The sequence below is a fragment of the Archocentrus centrarchus genome, chromosome 1 (genome assembly GCF_007364275.1).
Source record: "Archocentrus centrarchus isolate MPI-CPG fArcCen1 chromosome 1, fArcCen1, whole genome shotgun sequence".
Taxonomy (NCBI): Eukaryota; Metazoa; Chordata; class Actinopteri; order Cichliformes; family Cichlidae; genus Archocentrus; species Archocentrus centrarchus.
This window is the reverse complement of record NC_044346.1, coordinates 14,099,502-14,126,065: the sequence shown is the minus strand read 5'-3', so window position 1 is coordinate 14,126,065 and position 26,564 is coordinate 14,099,502. Positions and strand designations below refer to the sequence as shown.

General features: G+C 39.8%; 2 protein-coding genes across 2 annotated transcripts; both read left to right on the top strand.

Moving 5' to 3' along the window:
- Positions 1-416: 416 nt before the first annotated feature.
- On the top strand, positions 417-12,988 carry ednraa (endothelin receptor type Aa). Its single transcript, XM_030737181.1, has 8 exons — positions 417-665; positions 1,539-2,067; positions 3,662-3,789; positions 5,521-5,719; positions 8,656-8,808; positions 8,959-9,092; positions 9,734-9,842; positions 10,303-12,988. Exons 2-8 carry the CDS (start codon positions 1,597-1,599, stop codon positions 10,438-10,440), a joined length of 1,332 nt encoding a protein of 443 aa, XP_030593041.1. The 5' UTR covers positions 417-665; positions 1,539-1,596; the 3' UTR covers positions 10,441-12,988.
- A 5,009-nt stretch (positions 12,989-17,997) lies between these two features.
- On the top strand, positions 17,998-26,543 carry tmem184c (transmembrane protein 184C). Its single transcript, XM_030737046.1, has 10 exons — positions 17,998-18,586; positions 20,461-20,591; positions 20,672-20,708; positions 20,890-21,095; positions 21,830-21,904; positions 22,004-22,097; positions 22,196-22,308; positions 22,411-22,510; positions 22,636-22,807; positions 25,062-26,543. Exons 1-10 carry the CDS (start codon positions 18,470-18,472, stop codon positions 25,370-25,372), a joined length of 1,356 nt encoding a protein of 451 aa, XP_030592906.1. The 5' UTR covers positions 17,998-18,469; the 3' UTR covers positions 25,373-26,543.
- Positions 26,544-26,564: the final 21 nt, after the last annotated feature.

The following is a 26,564-nucleotide window of genomic DNA, read 5'->3' as shown; positions in this document are numbered from 1 at the left end:
TCTTTGCTGCCTTTTGTGTGAGGAAACAGTTGTATGCAATGTATACAAGACATAATGCGAGTCAGAGGGGATTGAAAATGGAGGTGGGAGGGACTCAAGGAAAGGGGCAGATTGCAGGGGCGTTGGGTTCCCAGATGCCCCTGCCCCTGTGTGTGTGTGTGTGTGTGTGTGTGTGTGTGTGTGTGTGTGTGTGTGGGTGTGTGTGTGTGTGTGGGTGTGGGTGCTAGTGCGCCTTGGAGATGGCTGTCAGCAGGCGGTGCCTCTGAGAGAGAGGAGGGTGATGTTTCCAAAGGGGGCCCAGTCTGTTACCAAAGGGAGGTGGAGATTTACTATCCCACCCAGTCAAAGTGTCTCACTGGTGCTCTGACACACACACACACACACACACACACACATATACACATGCTGAGATATACACAACCTCAGACTCACACAACTGAGCGTGCACACACACTCAGACGTGCTGCAAACTCTCCACAGGAAACTCTGAGCCATAATGCGAAGGCACCTCAGAGCAGACGGGTGCATTGCTCAAACCAAGTGGGATACGGTGCGGCTTTGATAGTGCGTTAATTACTCATGTGATGTGATACAGATGTCTGGGGGCTTCAGCTGAAAGTTTGCCTGACGCTTTCCAAGGGGGCCAGGCAGACATTTTAGAAGCGGTAGGTGAAAACCAAATGTATTTATTATTTATGGATAGATCAGTTTGTGTGCTGTCACAGATCCCAGCAGTGTCATGCTGATGCTAAACTGTGATGCTACTTGAAGGGCTGGCTGCTAAATAGTTCTTTGTGTACTTGGTGACAGCTGGGACTTTGAACAGGAAGAACTCTGGGCTGTAAGAGTTGCCTGTACTGTGACATGATGAAAAGGGCTTCACCATGGATGTGATAGTTTGAAACTTTCTCTCTTACTCTGATTTTGTCCAGAAAGTTTGTTGTTTTTTTTCCCCCTGTTAATAAGAAGAGGTATTCAAGGTTTACCTACTCCTACTACTTAGTTTTGTGGTTTGGGGGTCTTCATCTGTTTTCTATTTTAACCTGGACTCTTGCATTTCTCAGCTAACTGGAACTCAATCCTGCGTGTCTATAAAAAGCTTCAAACCACAAGTCTAAACCTTTTGAAATTAGAAACAGAGGGAGAAGGCAGGACTTGGGAAATCAAACTCGCACAGAGGGCTTGTTGTCAAAACAGCATAAGTCGACATAAAACCTCATCATGCAACTGCAACATTATCGATACAAAGACCAAGCACTCCTTCTTCCAGACGGAGAGCAAAACAGATTCCTGGTGCTTTCTGCTGATGCCTCAGCCTCACTGTAACTACTCCTGGCATCATCCATCTGTGCTCCCATGGCAAAGTCATAAAGATGTTCCTGAACTTCCTCATAGCTTTTGAAAGGGACACTAATGCCGTCAAACTTTCCTCATCTCTGACTTAAAATATTACACTTTGTTTGAATTCTGCCATCTCTTCAGATTTGCTGCGAGTATTCTGAAAAATAACCATGTTTCTTGTTTTGTCTTCCTACCAGTGATACATCGGGACGGTCTTTCAGTCAGTGATATCAAAGCGCTCAACGCCGTCCCATAATGGGCACTCCGGTTGGACATATGTTTTTGCTAATGGCCTGTATGGCAGCCAGAGGAATCTGCCAGATAAACAGAGCTGAAGCAGAGCAGGACCCTCTCCCCAGCTTTCTCGTCCACTCCACCCTCCAGTCCGGTCTCTACAGCACTGTCAGTCCAAGCGTGGGGCCTGGCGTCCACCAGTGGGCCCCAGGAGCTGATGCACAAGCAGTGGTATCTGGCTCTGGCAATGTAACTGCCATAAAGAAGCCACCTAACTGCAGTAAACCTACCTTTATTAACATGCATTTTAAGTACATCAACACCGTCATTTCCGTTATAGTCTTTGTGGTCGGAATAGTGGGCAATGCCACCCTGCTGAGGATTATTTACCAGCACAAATGCATGAGGAACGGACCCAACGCCCTCATTGCCAGCCTGGCTCTGGGTGACCTTATCTACATTGTCATTGATATGCCCATCAATGTATACAAGGTACAGTTTTTCCTCCACTAGTGGATGCTTAAGTCTTATTTTCATGTCAAGGTTGCTGAGTGACATGTCTCGTTGCGGATATGATGAAATGCAGGAACAACGAAGGTGATAAGTAGAGATAAAGTAGAATATTACAGACAGGTCAGGGGGGCAAATAGACGGAAAAACTTAATCAGTCGGGTGCTGTTATCTTCGTCTTGTGTTGATGAGACAAGCACAGGTTTGGCTGACTTAACTAAGCATAAGAATCAGGCTATAGTCACACACACGCCTCTGGCCTTGTACTGACCTGAGACGTTAGTCATTAGTAGACATTAGAAACCTTTATCTGGAAGATTTTTGTTTTATTTTTTTATCTCACTGCTCCACAAGTGATAAATTACTTTTGGACTTCTTAACTCTGTCCCATAAATATTTTATAATCCAAATAAAAGTGAGGTTAAATAGCTGTATGAAAGCTTCTCAGTTGGTCATAATTAAAGGGATTGACTTGTTTTATTCTTGTGTTTATGAGCATTATTTTTACCAAAATAAGCAAGTGTTTAACACATTAGGCAGTCGATAATCATTAGATGACTGTTTAACACGTTAAACTGTCGTCTAATGATTATCAGCGTCTTTAAAAGACTTGTGAATTGTCACGAGAGCACAACTGCAGCTCGTTTCAGTTTTGTTTGACTCGACGCTTTTGTTTATGCTGAGACCACTTCAGAATGTGAATGACGATCTTAAATCATTACAGGGCCCCTGCCTTCGCTTGATTTATTTCAGTAAACACTGCCATGGTTTTTGCAATAATAAAGAATGATGGCAAAATGAAGCGATCAGTCAACCTGATCCTTTGAGCTCATCATAGGATGTGGTTTTACAAGAAAAAAAATGGAAAAAAAACAAAAAACACCTGGTTAACATTATCTTGGGACTTTGAGGGCAGAGTGACTTTGTAGTCTGAGCAACACATGTGCAAAGAGGAAACAACAATCCTTCTGCATGGGGGAGCAGTTTATGCATAAACAAAGAAAGGGCCACATCTACAATGTTGAAACCTCCTGTTCTCTTCCTTGGGGCAAAGACATTGTTTCCAAAAACACTGTCCTTTGTTTTGTTTTGTAAAACTTTTGGGCCGCTCCAAAACACTTTCATGCCCCAATACTTACATGACCTCGACCATTTTTACAGAAGAAAGAACTACCAGGAGAGATTATGGAAGTGACTCTTGGACACCAGTGACTGAAGTTTCGTTCTCATACTGAGATTTCTTTAGTTTATGAGTTGATGATCTCCACGTGGCCACAGTGACATTAAGATGACACTGAAAGATCTCTGATGAGCCTCAAAATAAAATCCACTAGGAAGGTCTTAACTATGCGAAAGGATCTGTTTAGTAGCAAAAACTACAGCAACAGCAGGCTCGTAAAACACATGTAATGACAAAGAAAATAATTTACCTTTTAATGATACATTGAGAAAGCCAAAGAGGGAGTTACTGACAAGTTTTATTAATGTGTGTAAAGAAAACACATATAATGTGATTTGAATCCTTTGAGATGTAGTGAATGTTGTTGTCATAAATGTGCATTTTTCCTTTTTCCAGCTCCTGGCTTCACGCTTCCCGTTCGATGACAGTATTATCGGCCTGTGCCTGTGTAAGTTTGTTCCCTTCCTGCAGAAAGCCTCTGTGGGCATCACCGTGCTCAACCTGTGCGCCCTCAGCGTGGACAGGTCAGTGCTGCCACACGTCACACTGAGGATGGGGGTCTGCTAAAGATCTAAAAAATTGAAAAAGCTTGCTCTGTACACCGCAAATATTTTACTGGCATCTGTGCATGTATTTGATTAAAGGTGAATTTCTCTTTTATTAACTAGTAAGCCAGTTTAGGGTTTTACCATCATACTAAAAGCAGCAGCTTCCCACAGAGGTTACATTCTTTTACCCAGCCAGGATCATGATTGCACAGGCAGATGATGATCCACATGTGGTTTTTCCGAAATGGAAAAAGGAGATACTTAAAGAGGAAGCCAAACAACTGGAGAGAAAAATTATACAAATTCGATTTGGCCGACCAACCTTGCCAATTAATCCATATTGTACTCGGCACAAGAGGACATTGCTTTAGATTAGTTTGTCACAAATATTTTTTTTCCAACATAAACAGGAAATGCTGGAATTAATTTCAACAAAATATATGAGCATTTCGATTGGATCAGGATCAGGATAATGGTAGGATTACTAAGGTCATCGCTTCCAGGAAACTCACTACATCAGAACCAGTTGTGCATAATCACTAAACAGCCTTTGCGTTTCTTTTTACTGCTTCACTGCAACTTCTGGGCTTTTGTTTTGTTTTGTTTTTTAAATTTAAAACAGACACTCATTGCTTCTTTCATTTCTTCTGTATACTTTATTTCTGGTGTTAACATTAGCCTGCACTATGTTGATTGCAAGCATATAGACAAGTTCTTTTTTTAATAGCACCTTAATAGAATTTCCTTAATGAATAATTGATACTCATGAAGTGCTGAAGCTCACGGTCATCTCATTTTGTGCACTAGACTCAACTTTATAGATAAGAGGCTCACCTCTGAGGTTCAGCTATAGGAAGATAATATTAATGACCTCTGTTATGAGAAAAGGCAGACTGCAGTGCTGTACAGTTGCGTTCAAGTGCAGATGCTCGGCGTTTGTTTCCAGGAAATGTGTAGCATATCTTTGTCTGTGTATATTATGAAAGTACTTGAGTCCCTTTTGTATCTTTTCAATGTTGGAGGAAGAGAAAAAGGTGGATACATTACCACTTAGTAAAATATAAATGCCACCATGTTGTTCAACAGAGAAATTCAAATGTGTCATGAAAAATATATTGTTTTTGCTATAAAATCTTGATGCCCGATTTTACTAAAACATTTCGACAAGTGGTTTCCATTAATGAAACAAACAAGTAAACAAGTATTCAGTGCATGGGAAACACAAGCCAACACACAGACCCCTCTGCCAACATGGGCCAGTCTGTTTGGAGGCTTCACAAAAATATAAATATTAGATATTTAAAATAAACAATTGATCATCTCTCCTCATGAATTCTTAACATTTTGATAGTGTTTGCTGACTGAGCAGTTTGTTGTGCTTGGTGTGCTGCCATGCATAAGGAAAATGTTGTTAGCTTTGTCAGTCAGGAGAGATTTTGAAGAAGGTGATGGCTTTACTGACTTCTATGAAATTTCTATGAAACTGAGCTGAACTCTTGCAGACCCGCTTTAAGTATTAAACTGACATTTTTTATTCATGTCACAATATTTGGATCCTAGGGTCAGGATAACACATAATCCATGCAGTAACTTAATATCAGCCAATCACATTCCTTTAATATAAACGGTTCATCATGTGCAACAGTTATGTAATGCCTGCGCAAAGCCTCATGCCAGATGATAACTTTGTATCCTGCTGCGTCACAGATACCGGGCTGTGGCATCGTGGAGCAGAGTGCAGGGAGTGGGCATCCCTCCAATCACCGTCATTGAGATTGTGTCTATCTGGGTGCTTTCACTCATCCTGGCAGTGCCGGAGGCCATTGGTTTCAACATAATCACCTTCAACTATGGCAACAACACCATACGCACTTGCATGCTTAAACCCCAAAGTGCCTTCATGGAGGTGAGCTGTTATTGTTTTCCTGCACTAAAACCAGGATGTGCAAAAGAACTGTTGAATTTTGTAGAGACAAAATCATCATCCTGGACTAATGACATGGCACACCCACATGCAGGAGAACTACTCAAAGTGGCATCATATTTCCATCAGCGTGAAAGCACGTGTTGTTTGTCTGAAGTTGGTGATTGTTTTTAATGGACAGTTGGCGCACTGATGTGATATTTTTATTATATTTGGTCATATGTTTTTAAAGCATCAACGCCCCAGTAAAAACAATCACCTACAACATGTGCCATAAATAACTTAAAATTAAAATTAAAAAGTGTTATTAGAGCTTGAGAAAACTAGAATACAGCCGTGAATCCACTCCAGTCAATATTGTAAGGGGAGTATCACTTAAAGAAATAAGCCTAGCCTTCTTAGTCTTTCCTAGTGATTATGGCCTTTTCACAGTTTTGGACCACATAATTGATTGCAGGCCAAGTACAATTACACAGACCTGGGGCCTCAAGCTGAGGCCACATGTGCATACCCTTGAGGTAATCTCTCCCAGATATCAATACAGTGCTGAAGTCTCAGAAACACCATTGTTTAGTAGCAAAGAAATAACACATTGTTGAAAGACACCAATCTTTGTTTTGTACATAAAAGATAAAATACCAAACCCTGGAGTGGTTCTGCAAACAAAGATTCAAGGAAAATGTGTGATAAGGTTTGGTGTGGGCTGTATGGTTTTGAAACAGTGGTACTTTAAAGAGCATATTTAACATATTTTTTAAGAATCACAGAAAACCAGAGGCCCTAATTATAAACAGTGTAATTAGAATAGTTTGATTTCAGACTTGCCACACTGTTTACAGGGCAGGATTCGCATGGAATTCATTAACACTGGAGTACAGGGGCAGTATGGTAGAGGTCTGGGATTTGGATCACTTTCAGTTACAGAGGCATTGATTCAGTTGATTCTTCTATAGCACCAAACTGAATGATTTTCAGCTTACTTCCATAGCCCAATAACACATACAGTACCAGTCAAAAGTTTGGACACACTCACCCATTTATATGAGTGGGTACGTGTGTCCAAAATTTTGACTGGTACTGTTTAACATCTTATGTAGGCTTTCAAGGTCCATATAAATAGCAGATGGTGGTATTTAAAGATGGTGGAGTTACAGTCATGTGAAAAAGTTTTCACGGGACTGCATAGAGGCCCGTAAAAACTTCCACACCCTGGCAGATTCTGTTTCCATATCATATTAAGAGGCTAGCTAGCAGCCAGCTGCATCCAATCAAATCCACTTGTTTAATTGTTCATCAGCAAGTGTGAGCACCTCTATAAAAGCAGAGGATTTGGCAGTTTGCTGGTCTAGTGCATTCAGATGTGTGTTAACACAATGTTAAGTAGGGAAGATATGAGCAATGGTCTTAGAGAAGCAACTGTTGTTGCCCATCAGTCTGGAAAGGGCATTTACAACCAATCAGAAGTCCATCATTCTACAGTGAGAAAGACTGTTTAAAGTGGAAAACATGCCAGTGTTCCCAGAAAGACACATCCCAGCAAACCCAACCCCAGGTCAGACTGTGCAATGCTCAGAAAAAAAAAATAAATAAATAAAAAAACAAGAGCTACAACTCAGACTCTACAGGCCTCTGTTAGCATGTTAAACGTCTCATGACAGTACAATTAGAAAAAGACTGAACAAGCATGACATGTTTGGAGGGGTTGCCAGGAGAAAGTCTCTTCTTTCTAAAAAGAGCATGACAGCGCAGCTTCGGTTTGCAAAAGCTGCATCTAAACAAATCACAAGTGGAGATGTTTGACCATGTTTGACAACAACATGGTGAAACCTAAACACATCATATCAGCACAAACACCTCATAACAGTTGTCAAGCACAGTGGTGAAGGGTTGGTGATATAGACTTATTTTGCAGCCACAGGACCTGGACACCTGGCAGTCATTGAGTCGAATATGAACTCATCTGCATACCAAAGTATTTTAGAGTCAAATGTGAGACAATCTGTCCAACAGCTAAAGCACGGCTGATGCTGGGTCATTCAACAAGACAATGATCCCAAGCACAGCAGCAAATCTATAAAAGAAAATAAATGCTATGGTGGGACCTTAAGAGAGCGGTGTATCAACATACTGTATGTCCTCAAGCCTCAATGAAGTTAAGCAATGTTGTACAGAAGAGGGGGGGCAGTGACGCAGTGGGTAGGTGCTCACCTCGCAACCGGAGCACCTGCTGTTGTTGTGTCCCTGGGCAAGACACTTAACCCACATTGCCTAAGTGTGATTGTGGTTGTGTGGTTGGTGTTTGGTGGCGGTCGATGGGCCGTAGGCAAGAACTGGCAGCCACACTTCTGTCAGACTGCCCCAGGGCAGCTGTGGCTACATTAGTAGCTTACCACCACCAAGTTTGATTGAGGTGTGAATGAATGGTGCTTGAAATTGTAAAGTATCTTTGGGTACCTTGAAAAGAGCTATATAAGACTAAGGCATTATTATTATTATTATTATTATTAAGAGTGGGCCACAATTCCTCCACAATGATGTGAGAGACTGATAAAGTCATACATAAAATGATTACTTAGAGTTATTGCTGCTAACATTACTTCAACAAGCTATTGAATCATTGGGTGTGTTTACTGCATTGAGTCCTGTGAAAAGATTCAAACAACAGGTTAGTCGAGCAGAACAGCCTGCGGGACTGTTTGGAGTCCTGTGAAAACTTTTTCACATGACTTCAAGGATAAGCGTTCAGGGCACCTCTAAGTACATGTGTATGCAGGAAATGTGGGGAGCTCGGTGGTTTGGGCTCACAGCAGTTCAAAACCTTCAACTCCTCAGTCTCAGACTCTCAGGTCACACAGTAAATCATGAATTTAGTATAATTTTACTTAACTAACTCCATCACTGTGCTTGTCGCTGTCCAGTTCTACAGAGATGCAAAGGACTGGTGGCTGTTTGGCTTCTACTTTTGTGTACCACTGATTTGCACAGCGATCTTCTACACTCTGATGACCTGCGAGATGCTCAATCGCAGGAATGGCAGCCTTCGGATTGCTCTCAGTGAGCACCTCAAACAGGTTAGACAATATTTCAAAACAGCCTTTTCTTTCTAAATATAAACCTAGAATTGATTCCATTGCTTTAGCATTTTACTTTCCTTTACCTACACATTTTGTCATCTTCTCATAACAACAGACTGTACAGTAAAGTGTCGTTTCCCTCTGCAGAGGAGAGAGGTGGCCAAAGCTGTCTTTTGCCTTGTCCTCATCTTTGCCCTCTGCTGGTTCCCGCTGCACCTCAGCAGGATTCTTAAGAAGATGATTTACAACCAGGAAGAGAAGATGCGATGTGAGCTGCTCAAGTGAGTTTCTGGAAGAACTACAAGCAGGTTCCTAAAGGTGTATTGGCAAAAGAATATGGCAGTGTACAGGACAATTTAACCCAGGGTGTCATTAGCTTCTTTGAAAGCTGAAAATACTGACAGCATTTTTAGGCTTCTGAATATGATCAATATGAAAAAAAATTCACTGCTCCAGATTTACTAATCCTGTGGACCTATTATTCTTTACTTTGTTTCCTTTCATATAAGTACAGTAAATGTTAATAATAAACACAGTCAGAGCTTCAGACAATAAGAGTTAATACCAGTGAGGCTAAACACAGGCTTCAGAGTGCACATAAGGGTTTTCTCTACATCTAGCGTGAGACAGAGAGCAAGAGAGAGAGAGGATGTCCTTATTGTGGTAATTTTAGACTCTGGCTGTTCAACTCAGCCAACCTGTCATTCAAATCTATTGTTTACTAGGGAAAGCCAGCTTTAAAGAGGTGAACTCAGGGCAAATATGAGATAAATAAGGATTCATTTGAGCTTAAAGTAATGCAAATCTGGAGCTGGAGCTCCTTACTGAAGTAATATCTAAAAGTTTAAATTACCTCTGTGGTAATGACTGATATTTTATTAAAAATAATTTCTTCATTATTTCTTCTGTTCTCTATTTTCAGCTTCTTGTTGATCCTGGACTATTTCAGCATCAACCTTGCTACTATCAACTCCTGCATAAATCCCATTATTCTCTACTTTGTCAGCAAGAAGTTCAAAAACTGCTTCAAGGTATGGTACATATGGATATGAATGCATGTGAGACGCACACAAAATGACTTTTTTTTTTTTTAAACTTCACACACACACACACACACACACACACACACACACACACACACACACACACACACACACACACACACACACACACACACACACATAATTCTCATGAATTCGTCAGGCTGGGAAAGCAAACTCTTGCCTGTGAGTCAGGGTCTGTGGTGGTGATGTCTTTCCGTGACCAAAGTGTAAAAGCAGCCCGATGATTTATGCAGTAATGTTACTGGCTGAGGTCAAAAGTAAATGTCTGTCAAAGGGAACCAGGATTGAGATAAACCATGTTTCAAGCTTGCATGTGAAAGGAGTTGTGAGAGCAAATGACAAATGTGAGCTCCACATGTGGCAAATCCTCTTGATAAATACTGCCATGTTAAAATATTCCCTTTCCTCTCTTCACATGTTCTCCAAGTCGTGTTTGTGCTGCTGGTGTTACTCTGACAGTCAGCTGAACAGCACTGGACCCATGAATGGCACCAGTTTCCAGTGTAAAAGTCCAGAGCCCAACAACCTCCACACTGACCGCAGCATCAGAAAGGACAGCAACTGACTCGCTAACTGAGGAGTGTGTTTGAAGCTTTTCAGTATCCCCAGCAAGTGTTTAAAATGCGACTAATACTCATACTATAATACATATCGCAAAAATTTACTTTGTCAGACAATATTCTATGTGAGGACTATGGAAGCAAAACATGAATCTGGCAGGGATGCATTAGGAACTGGAATTAAAGGGATTAAAATGGACTGGGGAAACTTCAACGCACTGATGTTTCATGAGCCTCTCAGCAGACTAAACTTCCTCCAACAAACTCCTTCTGTTCCCACACCCACGGATAGTGACGCTATAGTTTGAGAGAAGAATCGAAAGAGGAAAGCAGCAGGAGGAGAACATTTAAAGGGAAGCAGCTGAACCTGACTATAAATTGCTCTCTATCAGGAGTTAAGTGTGCTATTCCTGTAAAGGGCAGCGCCACTGGGAAGGGTGTTGCAGGAAGGAAAAAGCTGACAGTTTTCCATCAGAGGGGATGGTGGGTGATGAGTCCCCTGGAGTTTGCTACTTACTGACAATGAAAAACAGAAAAGCATGTTACTTGCAGTTGTTGTCCAGTGTATTTGACTCATACTCATTGCTCTCTGAGTTACTTTGTGGTATAAACTAGAGGATGTTTTTGAGCTTATTCACTTTATGTTTGACTCCCACTGCTTTTTGTGAGTTATCAAAAATGCCTCTGAACAAAATAATGCTTTTCTACATCGACAAAAACACAATTTCCATAGGGTTGCAGGTTTCAGAGCAAAGAGATAATGCGCAACTATGTATTTTGACAGGTCATTCAAATGACTAATATGAAGTAGATTTAAACCATTGTGAAAAATCTCACCATTGACTAAAACAGACTCCTGCAACACTGTGAATTTCACCACTCAAATCAACAGTTTTAGTGACATCCCTGCTTCACAACCCATTGCACATATATATACTCATATAGTGACCACTTTTATAAAGTGTTAGACTGCAGTAACAGTATTGTACTCAGCCTATATTACCTTTGTAATGACATAGGCAATGGATGTTTTGTGAGATGGTAAATACTCCACAGTTAAGCTGCAGGTTCGCATTTTGGGAAATATGCATAATTGCTTTCTTGCCAGTCATTTAATGAAATAATTCTTATGCTAGTGCATTATGAAGCTATAGCTAGCACCAAGTTAGCTTAGCTTAGCAAAAAGACTGGAAACAAGGGAAAACAGATGGCCTGACTTGGTCCAAAGCTAACAAGATCCACCTCTATTTTAATACATTTTTATTTCATTTATATAATGCATCCACGTATACTTGTATGCTTCGCTGGAAGGACATGACTGCTCAAAAGAGAAGAACATTAAGCTAGCTAATGATACCGCCATATCTCCAAAACCTATTTTGACTATTTGTTAAATCATAATGTCTTAGGTTTTACTTAAATGAGTGTTAAGAAAAGAATGGGCATGCAGGTTTTTAGACTTATTGCAAGGCATTTTTGATGAAGCTAATGACAGGTTTAGCCTTGTTATTTACCCTTAACTAAGTGATTTTTAGCAACTTTGTCAAGCAGAAATATGTGATGAGTAATTATGTAAAGAATCCTCTTGTACAAGAGGGTTAAAAATCTGGGCTGTTTCTCATCTGTGTGTAATTGTCTGGATGACCTAACCTAATCTAGAGCTTATGGGCTATGAGCCCTTCACTTTATGGTGTTGTAGCCCATCACGGCTCACAATGGGCCCCCAGTGGACAACCACAGCTCTAGTTGCATGTGTCAGCCCTCTTGTATATTTTCCAACCCATCATATGGTGCCAAAGTTGAAATGAGTTTAACTAATTGTCTGCCAGCCTTGTGTGGCTTTCTAATTTTCCTTCATGTTCCCTGAAATCCAAATCGCTGCTAGTTTCTTTCTGTGTCTATGTTCCTCACATTTACCCACTGATGGCTGAAGACTCGATTTTCAGCTCGACCACGGCAGAAAAGTGAAGAGGGGTATTTCCTAAAATGTTGATCTAGTGTTTTTATATAGAACCCGTGTCCCACCACAAAACAACTGTAACACCTTATTCTATTTGATGTGTGAACACCGTTGATCTCAAAAGATACAAAGACTGGGCAATAAGCTGTAGTCTCTGCCATCTTTCTCAAGGGCGAGTATGTAAAGCAACAGAAGTTACAAAGTTACGAGCTGGTTGATTCTCCAATCAACAGAACTTGATAGATAAAGACGTAATGCATTAATTAACTGAGTAACTGAGTATGGAAGGTAATTTCAGGTAATATAGATTTCCAAGCTCTTCTTTCTCTGTCATGAAGCTGCCGCACCAACCCAGAGCCCCTAGAAAGATGGCAGTGATATGTTAAGGCGATAGTGTTCTGTGATAGATATTTGTAAACCTGTGTAAGTTTGAATGTGGACTATCATGTGTGTGAGTGTGTGCTGTGTCTGCAATCACTAGTTAATTGGAGTGTTTTGTACACTTATGTACAGATTAGTTCATATCTGTACAGTATTATGTTACCACTACTCAAAAGTCATTCATAATATTCTGTAAAAAAAAAAAAAAAAAAAAGGATATATATGACAACATATATGTTTGTTGTCACTGATTTAACATGTTAACCTCATGTTAATGCTGCTGCTTATACCAATAAATACATTTCCATCGTAGGAAGCAAGGAGATTTATTCTGCTGTCGTGCTAGTTTATTCTAAGAAGTCAAGGTCCCCCCCTTCCATCCTGTTTTTCATCTGCAACTGTGAGAAAGAGGAGTCTGGGAGTGATTTGAAACACACTGACCTGCTTGCCAGCCGAGCCCTAAGGGTTGCGAATGTCAGGAGAGAGGATGTGAACGGCTCAGATGGTGGGAATGTGATACTTATAATTCACTTTCTCAAAGGGTAGGGCAGAGGACTCTAAAGTTTGTCCATTAGCTGCATAGTTTGCATTGTTGTGTAGTCCTCACTTTAGTTATAACTTGGCTTTAATTGTCTAAATCCTTTTAAGAACTGCTTCCCAAAATCTGTGCTTTGTGGCATTTCGGCTGTGAGCAAATGTGTCATTAACCCAGGATTACACTCTATCACACTCAACAGGAGATAGTCACCAGAACTGTGAAATCCAATATACAAAGTCAAAAACATCCAAGACCAACAGGCCATTCTAGCAGTCAAGGTTTTATCAGACATTGGCCTGGTTTATGTTTCAGCTATTTGTGATAAATCTCAGCCTGGTCCTGAACTTTATGACACAGTTTCATATTCTTCATATGAAATCACAACCAGTTTCCTGTAACTCTGAAGAAACTCCTCAAAACTGTGGTTGCTAAGATGTAGTATGTTACAGTTTAATGAAGCAGAGACAAAAAAAAAAAAAGTATATTTGAATGAGACTATGGTTCAATCATTTGGGGAAGCAAAAGAGAGAAAGAAGAGACTGTGAGAAAAAGTGAAGGTGAGAGTTTTTAGTGGAAATCAAGTCTCCTGCCTGCAGTGAATTAAATAAAGCAAGAAAACAAATATAGGATCTAAAAGATCCAGAGTACTTCTCAATGCGGAGCTTAACTCAAATTTGGTTGATACGGTAAAAAAAACAAAACAGTCATTGCTCAAGGCAAATCTATTTGATGGATACTTTATAAGAAATCATTTTAAGACCTTTAATTATAATTAGATACATTTCTATTTTAAAATTATGTTTTTAGATAGAAGGATATAAACAATCTATCTATATATTTTTGTTTAACTTTGACATGTTATTTAAGACCCAACGGTTATAGTGTTGTTTATACACCCTCTTTCAGTCCTAAGGTTTTACATATGACATAATAAAAAGATCCGGTCCCTAGCAGATCTTAGAATTGGGTAAATATAACCTCAGATGAACCAGACAACATGATATTACACTGTGTCATTATGTCTTTAACAAAAACCACTTTTTTACATTTACACTTTAATCAGTTTGCAGTATCACTGGACTGTTGCAACACCTTGATTCCTTTCGTTTTCAGCCATTCTGCTGTAGATTTGCTGCTGTGATCATTGTCCTGTTTCATGAACCAGTTCCAAACAGATGGCCTCACATTTGACTCTAGAATACTTCAGTATACAGAGGAGTTCATGGTCGACTCAATGACAGCCAGGTGTCCAGGTCCTGTGGCTGCAAAACAAGCCCAAATCATCACCGCCCCACCACCGTGCTTGACGGTTGGTATGAGGTGTTTGGAGGGTGTTTGCGCTGATATGATGTGTTTGGTTTTTTCAAACATGGTCATCTCCATTTCTGTCCAAACAACATTTTTCCAGGAGTGTTGTGGTTTTTTCAGAACCTAAGCTCTGCTGTCTTGTTGTTTTTACAGAGAAGAGACTTTCTCCTGGCAAACCTTCCAAATAAGCTGTACTTGTTCAAATTTTTTTTTTTTTCTAATTGTACTGTCATGAACTTTAACATTAAACATGCTAACCGAGGCCTGTAGAGTCTGAGATGTAGCTCTTGGGGTTTTCTTTACAGTTTCTCTGAGTATTGCACAGTTTGACCTTGGGATGAATTTGCTGAGAGGTCCACTCCTGGGAAGAACTGTCTTGAATGTTTTCCATTCGTGAATAAGCTTTCTCACAGTAGAATGATGGACTTCATATTGGTTGTAAATGACCTTATAACCCTTCCCAGATTCATGTGCAGCAATTGCTTCTCTAAGATTGTTGCTGATGTCTTTCCTCATTGGAATTGTGTTCACTCACACCTGAATGCTCCAGACCAGCAAACTGACAAAACATCTGCATTTATAACTGTGGTCAGACTTCCTGATGATGCATTTGATTATCAGTCATTTGATTATTAATAGACTGATAATCGATCAATTTGATTATCAGCATCTGGCCGCTACCTACCCTCTTAATTCCTGTGGAAGTAGTACGGATGTGCTTAGTTTTTTACACACTACTTCTGCATTTTGGCTCAGTTTTTACACACAGTGTATTGTTGTGTTTGTTCATTTCAGGTTTTATTTAGCTTATTTTAAGACCTGCTAAGGATCCGATTGTTGTTATTATATGCTGATATGTAAGACCTTAGAACTGAAAGAGGATACACTTCCTTTTAACCATGACTGTATCCTACTTTGTTACTATTCATATCAACAATTAAACAACTTTTAAAATCTGTTTTACAATACCCATGCTTAATAATTCCTGAAATTAAAAAACAAACAACAACAAAAAAAAAAAACAAACAGCTGTTCACAGACCCAGTTTTTCTGCTTTTAATGCAGTTGCTCCATTACATAAAAAAAAAAAAAAGAAAAGAATAATTAGTTACTTCCACAGATGTGTGTTCTCTTTTTTTGAGATCTATTTATGCTAATACTATTTATGGTTAATTCTGTCTCAAAATTTATTTAGGTTTAAAATCCCACAATAACTACACCCAGCATACACACTCAAAATGTAACCTGATAGGTTATATTAATTCAGTGAACACAGTTTCTTAAAGCTTGGGACCAGGGTCGGATTACTAAACAAGCAAACAGCTCCAGAAGAGGAATGCTGAATTACGAGTTGAATTTATTTTCACCGAACCAATCAGGAAATGCAAACAAATAAAAATGCGGAGAACTCACAGAAACAGGAACATAGTAACTTATTCTTGGAAATACTCTATCGGGAGCTACCACAGACAGTTTTGAGTACTTTGGCTGAGATTTTTTACAAGATACAACTGAGAAGCTTCACAAGTGTGTTGCTGAGATCAAAAGAAGCTGGGTATTGTCTGATGTGTACTGAGGGCAGCAGAAGTAGGGGAGCCAAGAGACCATGGGTCCCCACTTTATGCCATTGTTGCATATGTAACTCATACAAAATATCCAGTAACAATTCATTATATGGCCCACCACTAAGGCCATAAATACCCTGTAATTACATGTAATTACAGGGACTAAGGCCGTAAGTTCCCTGTTACAAGGTACTAACAGCCTTAGTCCTGAAAATTAGACAGAACTTAAATTTACTTACAGGGTACATCCTTGTCTCCAAAGTGCTCAACCTGAGCTGCCGCTCTGATATACTCATTTCTAATCTCATGCTGGTCACTCCCAATGAAAATCTTATCAAGTTTTTTCATACATACGCAGTCAATAATGTCTGCTTAAACCAAAACACAAAATATTGGTTTAAGAAGACTCGGAGCTGTTGTGTGACTTGGAAAAGCTTGTTTGACTCCATCCTCCTTGTGTTGTTGTTCCTGAACAATGATATAAGCGGTGAACTGAAACAAACACTGAGTCTGAACACTTCCTGACACAAAGGCCTTTGGCAGAGATATTAAGATAAATAAGTAATTGTTGAACAACTGCCGTTGTATGTATTTCTTTGACAAAGGAGGTGCACTTTGGCTGATGCATTATATCCTAGCAAGCAGACATTATGTCTCCTTCTTTCTGTATTGATTGTTATCATCATTCCTCAGACCCATCCATTCTGTTTATCTCATTTGTGTATGTTATTTATACTGTATGAGATATTGCACTTATGGCTCTTATTCACTCTGACTTGGACGCCACATCCTTTATGCTAAAGTATGTTTTTGGGTTTGATCAAACACAGCATATGTTTATCTACCCTGCCCTTACATGGCTCTACCCTGTATGCCACTTTGCATAGCAATCCCTCCAAGCTACCCACCATGGCACTCGCTTGCACTACTTGTGGCAAAGACTATTTCTAATTCATAAAAGCCAAAAGGATTCAATTCAAAATTCATGAACAATCTGTCCTGCAACAACCAGTGATTTCTGTGACTGTGGGGCAGTGGAGACATAGTGCGACAGAAAGGAAAGTTCTGCCTCCCCTCATTTTTACAGAGAAACACACTCAAACGTCTGCACATACACGCAGAAGAAAGGATTAAAAAAAAAACACTTTTTTATCCTTTAGATGAAAGAAAGTACTGTCTATAACACAATGTATGATCACAACTTCAGCCCAGAAATGTTCATCTTTGGCTTGGTTCTGACAGTATTCAGAATATACAAGAGCCAATAATAATTCCAACTTAAAGGATAATTTAGCCCTCTGACATGTTGTAGTCCTGTCCAACAGCACATTTCTGCCAATTTAGATAGAAATCCTTTAAAAAAAAAAAAACGAAAAGAAAAAGAAAAAAGAAAGAAACAAAAATAAACCAATAGTTGTATAGTTAGTTGATCTGGATCATTTGACTCATTTAGGAGTCAAACAAAACAAACTTTTCTGTTCTGCGGGACAGGCCTGTGACTCAATGGAAATGGGAGTAATTCCAAGTGACATTTCACTGAAACCAGCGACCCAAACGCAGCTTAAAAAGGGCCGACAAAACGCCACATATACTCAAAATTTGTGTGTCCTAAAAGTGATACGTTTACAGTCTCAACCTCACTGCTTGGCAGGCCACATACAGTGAAAGCTGTGGGATCCTGATGATTGTTAATTCACATTGCCATCTGCTGGAGAAAGCACATATCATCGGGCCAGCGCAACCAAACTAGCCGTGATGCCACCAATCAGATTGTAGCATTTAGGTGGAGGTCTCAGGTGACGCAAAAAAACAGGAAGTTCACACACGACAGTAACAACAGTTTGTAAACTTTTATCGCCAGATGTCTTCCGGCTACAAAGACGGTTATGTTTACATTCCTTTAAGGGAGTCTATTGATGTACAAGTGTGAATTACAGTTTTACTGATATCTGGAGACTGGCGTTCTGGATCGACCTCAGCACCGTTTGTTTACACGGTCAAACAGCTGACAAGCTAATGTTAGCAACCTTGCTAATAAAATTGGAGTCACATGAGCTGGTAGTTGTCCAGCAATTTTGTCTTTATGAATGAGCCCCTACGTTAGTAAAGGAGCCGATGTACGTATACCCGCCAGTAAAGTGTTATTTTAGGGTCGTTAGAAGTGTTAGAACAGTATGCTAAGCTAACGTTAAATACGTAAAGTGTTGCAGCCGTCGATTTAAGCTTTTTTGTGACAAAAAGAGCAGCGGCCGTCTTAAAAAAAGAAAACATCTTCGTGAAAGATGCCGTGTTCCTGTGGGAACTGGAGAAGATGGATCCGGCCGCTGGTTGTTGTGTTGTACATCTTGTTGCTCTTAGTCGTCCTGCCTTTGTGCATCTGGGAACTGCAGAAGTCAAAGGTCAGTGCATTTGTTGCTCATGTTTTGTGTTGGTTTAACACATGGTTGTTACACTTTACTTAAATACAGTTGAATTGTTACAATACTTGTGTATTATTTTGGTTACAGCTCTGTATAAAGGCACACATGTTTACCATCAACTGGCTGCTTGTTATTATTTACATTAGCAGCTTGTTAGTTCTTAATTATTCATTATAAAACACTTATTCATGCGTTTTTTCCCCTCAAAGCAATTACACCTTAATGATGGTGAGTAAGGCTGTTGTATCTGAATTAAGATCTTAAAATTCTTTGTGCAGAGCTGTGAAAAAGTATTTGCCCTCTCCCGGATTTCTTTTCATGTTTCAGATCATCAAACAATTTTTAATATTAGACAAAGATAACCTGAATATATAAAACTTGGAAGATTGGTGAACATTCCCTCCTAAATGACTCCAACTAAATGACTCCAAGAGCACATAGACAACTCATACAGGAGGTTACAAAAGAACACAGAACAACAAGGAGAAAACACAGCTGACCAAAAAGAACGCAAAGGCTCATCTCACATTTGCCAAAAAAGCATCTTGATGATCCCCAAGATTTCTGGAAAAATATTCTGTGGGCTGACGAGACAAAAGTTGAACTTTGAAAGGTTCCCGCATAAAACTAACCCAGCATTTCATGAAAAGAACATCAAACCAACAGTCCAACATAGTGGTAGTAGCGTGATCTGGGGCTGCTTTGCTGCATCAGGACCTGGACAACTTGCCATAATTGATGGAACTGTGAATTCTGCTCTCTACCAGAAAATCCTTGAGGAGAATGTGGGCCATTAGTTTGTGTCCTGAAGCTCAAGAGCACTTGGGTTAAGGAGCATGACGATAATCCAAGACACACCAGAAAGAACCACCTCTGAATGGCTAAAAAAAAAAAACCTTTTGGAGCGACCTTGTCGAAGTCTGGACTTAAATCTGATTGAGAGGCTTTGGCTTGACCTTAAACAGGCCATTCCTGCTGGAAAACCCTCCAGTGTGTCTAAGAATAAGTAATTCTTCAAAGACGAGTGGGCCAAAATTCCTCCACAGTGATGTGAAAGACTCATTGCCAGTTATTGCAAATGCCTGATTGCAGTTTTTGCTGCCAAGGGTGGCACAACCAGTTATTAGGTTTAAGGGGCAATTACTTTTTACATAGTAGATAGGTAGGAACCCAGGTAGGTTTGGATAGCTTTTTTTCCCCTAATAAATGAAATCATTAAAAACTGCATTTTTAATTTACTCAGGTTATCTTGGTCTAATAAAATAATATTAAAAATAGAAACGAAATCAGGAGTGGAGCAAATACTTCATATTTCGCATCACTGGATATTAGTAGTTGCAGTATAGAGTAGTGCTAAATAAGGCATTAAACATGCATTAAACTGTTTGATTGCTGACATTCTACATGTTTACCTTAATATAGTCTTACATCTTTATGACAGCAGAAGCTATTGATTAGATCTAGAGTCATACAAAACACGACTTATTACATGACATATTAAATGTGATTCATTTCTCAGTAAGTCCTTTTATAGTGTGTCATTCAGACTGCTATTGTAATATGAATATTTCAGACATTTTTTAAATAACCACCATCTTCGTTGCTCTTCTGGTGTGTTCTGCTAAGACAATCGTTCCTTGCTTGTACTTCCTTTAAAAATACTCAACAACAAAATGAACAATTTAACACATTATTTACACTTTAGTTATTTACTTCCCCCTTTATGTGAGACTTGAACTCGAGTATTTTTACATGGTTGTAATCTTTCCGTACTTGAGGATCTGAACACTACTTTCACCACTGACAAGACGGCTAAATTACTTTAATGTTGTTGGCTTTCCATGTTCTGGCAGGTTGGCACTCATAACAAAGCATGGTTCATTGCTGGGATTTTTGTCTTCATGACTATACCCATATCATTATGGGGCATCCTCCAGCATCTGGTGCACTATACTCAGCCAGAGCTTCAGAAACCTATCATCAGGTTAAGATCTTAACAGTCACTTTAGCCACAAATAAGAACCCGATACAGATGTTTAACATTTTTGTGTGTCCTTTTTAAAGGATATTATGGATGGTTCCAATCTACAGCTTGGACAGCGTGAGTTGTGTATTATTTAATCAAAGCCATTATACACCAGTTTATGAGTTGATGTGTTAAATGTGTGCCAGACTTCACTGTCTGGAGACTTTACATAAAGTGGCAGATTTAGGATGACATTTTTTTCTGCATCATATCCTCATATATTTTCCTGTTATTGTTCCTTTTTCATTTGTTTTAGTGGATTGCACTGAAGTACCCCAATATAGCAATATATGTGGACACATGCAGGGAGTGCTACGAAGCGTATGTCATTTACAACTTCATGACCTTCTTGCTTAACTACCTGGAAAATCAGTACCCCAACCTTGTGTTGATGCTGGAGCTCCAGGAGCAGCAGAAACACCTACCTCCTCTCTGCTTCTGCCCACCATGGCCAATGGGAGAGTGAGTTCTCTTTAGACTTTAATTCCACTTATGTCAAACTGACGACAGGTTAAATTTACTAACCCAGAGTTCAGCTGCACTCAGGTGTTGGTCATAACTTTGTTGTAAATGTAAGATTAGTTAAACATTACCATCTGTTCATACTTTGACCCAAAAATGTCAGTTTTATGGACATTTACTGACATTTTACTGGAATTACTGGCCATAGTCATATTTCCTTAGTGTTTCAATGAATTGGCCACAACGATTTAATTTGGATCAGTCTTCTTGCACAACATTTTCTCTTCTGATCTATTTTCATTTCAAAGAGTTTTTGTGAAATTAAAGAAATAAAATGGGCTCATCTTAATGTACTGAATTCTTGAAGCTCAACTGTCTTCCTTTCTCATTTGACCGCAAGTCAAATGAGAAAGAAAGACAGTGAAAGTCACCAGCTTCAAATTAGTCTCAGTCACACAACATCCATAATTGGTCTAGTGTGCTGTTAATTTAGCCCAGAGTTTTCTGGGTGTTTTTATATGAGGAAGTGATTCCTAAAGGCCAGCATCATCAGCCTAATTGTAAATACAGAGTCAAACATGCAAACCCCTACAGTGCTGTATTTTGGATGTGGTGGTGTTGAGAAAAATTAGACAGTTCAGTGTTAAACATTATCATCAGACCTGTCTCAGGGTTCTGCTGACTGTATTTCAAACCAATTCATTTCTAATTCAGACGCTAAAATTCCTCCGCAGGGTTTTACTGTTGAGATGCAAGCTGGGAGTGTTGCAGTACACAGTCGTCAGGCCCGTCACCACAGTCATTGCTCTGTGAGTAATCTCCGGTTTTTACACGCTTTATTCTTTAGCTGCAGTCACAGTTTGTTCAGTGTCTGTTGATGTCGGCTACGTGTTTCTTATCCCTCCTAGAATCTGTCAGCTGTGTCGGGTGTATGACGAAGGCAACTTCAGTTCCAAAAATGCATGGACATACCTGGTGATCTTCAACAATATGTCACAGCTGGTAATCATGGTCTTAGATCATGTCCAAAGATGGACTGAAAATTGTTACAAGCACCCCGTTTCTTTATTCACATTCCTTTCTGTCTTCTTTTGATCTAGTTTGCCATGTACTGCCTGGTGCTCTTCTACAGGGCTCTGAGAGAGGAACTGAGTCCAATCAAACCAGTCGGCAAATTCCTGTGTGTCAAAATGGTGGTGTTTGTCTCTTTCTGGTAAAAAAAAAAAAAAAGTACTTTACACAAGCTCTTTTTAACTGTCCTGGATAAACCGTATGTATATGTTAATGAAATGGTGGTTGTTGTAAACCTTTCTAGGCAAGCTGTGGTCATTGCTTTGCTGGTTAAAGTGGGCATCATCTCAGAAAAGCGCACATGGGACTGGCAAAGTGTGGAAGCTGTAGCTACTGGCTTACAGGTAACGTATAGTTTAAACATTCTGACCAATCGTCAACAGAACTAATATATTCTGTGCAACCTCCTAATAGTTTTCCTTCTTATCAGTGCAACATAACCAAGCAGGGTTTTTTTTTTTTTTTTTAGGATTTCATCATATGTGTGGAGATGTTTGTCGCTGCCATTGCCCATCACTTCAGCTTCACCTACAAACCTTATGTGCAGGAGGCCGAAGAGGTTTCTTGCTTTGATTCTTTTATGGCAATGTGGGACATGTCTGATGTTAGAGCCGACATTTCTGAACAAGTCCGCAATGTTGGTAGGTGTTCTATTTTATTTCCAACTGCGATAGGGTAGATAGTATTTTTTTTCACCTTGTGAGTCTGTCTGCGTCTCTTCACTACGTAATGTGGTTCTGGATTCATCTACTATTGTGGGAAAAACTATAAAGGTGCTTTTAAGCACTCTTCTGAGTCTTTGTATGACTTTGTGAATGCAATGGTAGTCATGAAACTTTATAGGTGTAGAGCTCAGATCAAAATAAAGACCCAGTTCAACGATAGATATTGTCTGAAAGGTGGCCACAGATTACTTATGTAACTACAGACTATACTGAGATGGAAGTGCAACAGGTGCAACTACAATGAGTTTTGTGGCCCATTTTTAAATAAGCCTACATTTTGATCGCAACTGCACACCTGTACTGTTTTGGCAATATCTTTTACAGTTGCAACTATTCTGTCAACAAAAATCTGTCTGCATATCTGCAGACAGCACCTGCCAAAATCTCAAAACCACCAGTGTGGTAGGTGTAGCTATAGCCTTATGGTACTCACTAGGGCAGACAGTGGTTGGAGACAGTGGCACAACCAAAATTATGGTGACAGTGGACAGTGAGCTTGCAGTCTAGCTGCTCCTCCACAGATAGTGACAAAGTTGCTGCAGGATGAAGCTTTAACGGCAAAATGGCGTGGGCGCTCAGGAACCTTGTTTTAAATAGGAAAATAAACAAAATACAACACAGTACACAGTACAATACAGTTGAGTGGAGTCCCCTTTTGCATAGAGACATATTGCAGACTAGTTGCAATCACTGGTGCAGATTGGTTCAGATTGATGTTGCCCAGAAGTTGAACTTCTGGGTGACCAGCTGGTTGCTACAACTATTTGCAATTGGTCTCTGACAGAAAAAAAAAAAGTTCAGTGTAGTCACCTGCCAACTTTTTTGTTGTTTTTTTTTTTTCCTCAATTGCAAGGAGGTCACTGTCCTATCTTTAGTTCAAGGACCACATTTTGCAGTTGTGGCACAAACACACACAGACAGATTCACAAGGTGAAAAAACACCAACTAAGCAATTGTGTCTTATAAATTAGTATATTTATAGACCTGATAGACATTCCACATTTGTTTAATTCAATTTCAATTCAGTTCAATTTTATTTGTATAATGCCAAATCACAACAAACAGTCGCCTCAAGGTGCTTTGTACTGTACGTAAAGGCCCTACAATAATACAGAGAAAACCCAACAGTCAAAACGATCCCCTATGAGCAAGCATTTGGTGACAGTGGGAAGGAAAAACTCCCTTTTAACAGAAAGAAACTTCCAGCAGAACCAGGCTCAGGGAGGGGCAGTCATCTGCCCCTCTCTGAGCCTGGTTGACTGGTTGGGGCTGAGGGGAGAGAGACAGGACAAAAGGCATGCTGTGGAAGGGAGCCAGAGAATAATAATAACTAATGATTAGATGCAGAGTGAAGTAATAAACAGAGTAAAAGAGATGAATAAAAATAAACAGTGCATCATGGGAACCCCCCACCAGCCTAGGCCAATAGCAGCATAACTAAGGGATGGTTCAGAGTCACCTGATCCAGCCCTAACTATAAGCTTTATCATAAAGGAAAGTTTAAAGCTTAATCTTAAAAACAGAGAGGGTGTCTGTCTCCCAGATCCAAGCTGGGAGCTGATTCCACAGAAGACGGGCCTGAGAGCTGAAGGCTCTGCCTCCCATTCTACTCTTAAGTATCCTAGGAACCACAAGTAAGCCAGCAGTCTGAGAGCGAAGTGCTCTATTGGGGTGATACGGTACTATGAGGTCTTTAAGATAAGTTGGGGCCTGATCATTCAAGACCTTGTATGTGAGGAGAAGGAAGAGTATGTGAGGAGCCAATGAAGAGAACATTAAAAATGTAAACGATTGTGAGACAAGTCATTTATTGGTTGAAGCCAATGCCTCCTTGGCCCCTCTATTTTAGGTGGCCTTTATTCAGTAGACATGGGTTGTACCAAGTCTTGTGCAATACTGTACAAAACAGTAATGACCATTTCGTGGTTGTAACCCTGTGCTGTCAGACAGACACCTACCAAAGTATTCAGAATCGCCTGTGTTGTAATTCCTACTGCAGATGTGTCTTCAGGATGGTGTGATCATGTAGAGCTGACTACTGTGTACACATGACATTACTATTGCTATTGCTACTGGCGTGAGCTATTAGATGACATGATCTTTAATTTTGTAAATAAGTGGTGTGTCTGGTATTCTCTCTAAAAAAGTGGCTCTTTGTCCACACTGGCAGGGAGGACCGTTATGGGTCGTCCGAGAAAGTCCTACATGGATGAGGCGCAAAGTGATGGCGAGCGATCAGGCCTGCTCTCGTCTGCTTCTCAAGATGCCATGACCGAAACGGCTTATAACCCAGTTTCTTCTAAGGGTCATTATGAGGGCCTGGGCAGAACCCCCACACCGCACTCTTTGTCAGCACCCGCTGGGCTCGGCTCAGCCCTGTGGGAGGAAGGGCGTGAGGCTAGACCTGAAGAAATCCAGGATGAAGAAATGACCAACCAAACCAAAGACCCGACAGAGGCAGATCTCATTGTGATCACCTAGCTTAGGTGTCAAAAACTGACTCTACCAGACACAGGTGGGCAGGACCCAATTACAGCCTTGCCACATTCTTTCAAACATTACTGATGCAAACAAAACAAAGTCGTTTATGATGGACCGCTTCCAGTGACAGCTTCAAGAATGTTTGTTGAATTAATGGCACTAAAAGACTTGTAGGTAACATGAATTTTATGCTGTTTCATGTTGCGTTAGAGAGTCGGCTATTCTAGAATGGTTTTGGTTTTTTCAGTTTTACATTTCATTCCAAAGAGCATCCTTTTTGTTAAAAAAATATTAATAATAATAATGAGAAAACATGACACCTGCTGAAGTCTAAGTGAAATATGGAGACATGTTTTCCAGATTGGAAACTGCGCAGTTTTATGTGTCAGTCATGCCCTGAGTTTAAATGTGACAGAAGAGGGAAATATGCAACTTTTCAAATTGAAACATTTTCCTTTTGTTGTGTTTATAGTGGCTTTGTATGGGATAAACGGGATAAATGGGAATGATGAATGGGAATTAATCATTGTGACGATGAAAACCTGCCATACTGAAACTACAGTCCGAACTAGTAGATGTGCAGGGAAGAAAATAGCAGAAGCAGTTTCATTTGAACAAAATAACTGGGGTACATTAGAGTATACATCCCTGGTAAAGGGGTACTAACTGACAATATAACAACAGTATCAGTATAAATATAGTTGACTGCATTTCAGTAAATAAATCAATCGTATTAACAAATTCATAGGTTCTTTTAAAAACAGTCAGCACATTCTAGTTGGCTCTTATCAGTGATTTAATGCATATAGCTTACTCTATAGCAGTTAATAGAAATGTATTCACTAGTCTGCTCAGATGCCTTGTTCTGTGTGCTGTGTAACTAGTCTCTCTACACATCCATGTAGATTTTTTTTTTTAATTCCAGGATCATTTTTATTTGTTTTAAATCTCATTTTTAAACTGAAATAATTTTGCACCTGTTGCATTAAAGCCATTTATTTTTCCATAGACTTTATAAGAGCCTTTTTCTTTGTGACTTACACAGATTTGTTCAGGTATATTGACATGATTAATGTACAGACTGGGAAGAAAAATCCATAAATGTATCAGAACAGTAGCATAATCAGTGTTATGTCTGACTCTGGCATGCTGCACTGCCTTATGGGACCCCCCCCCCCCCCCCCCTTTTTTT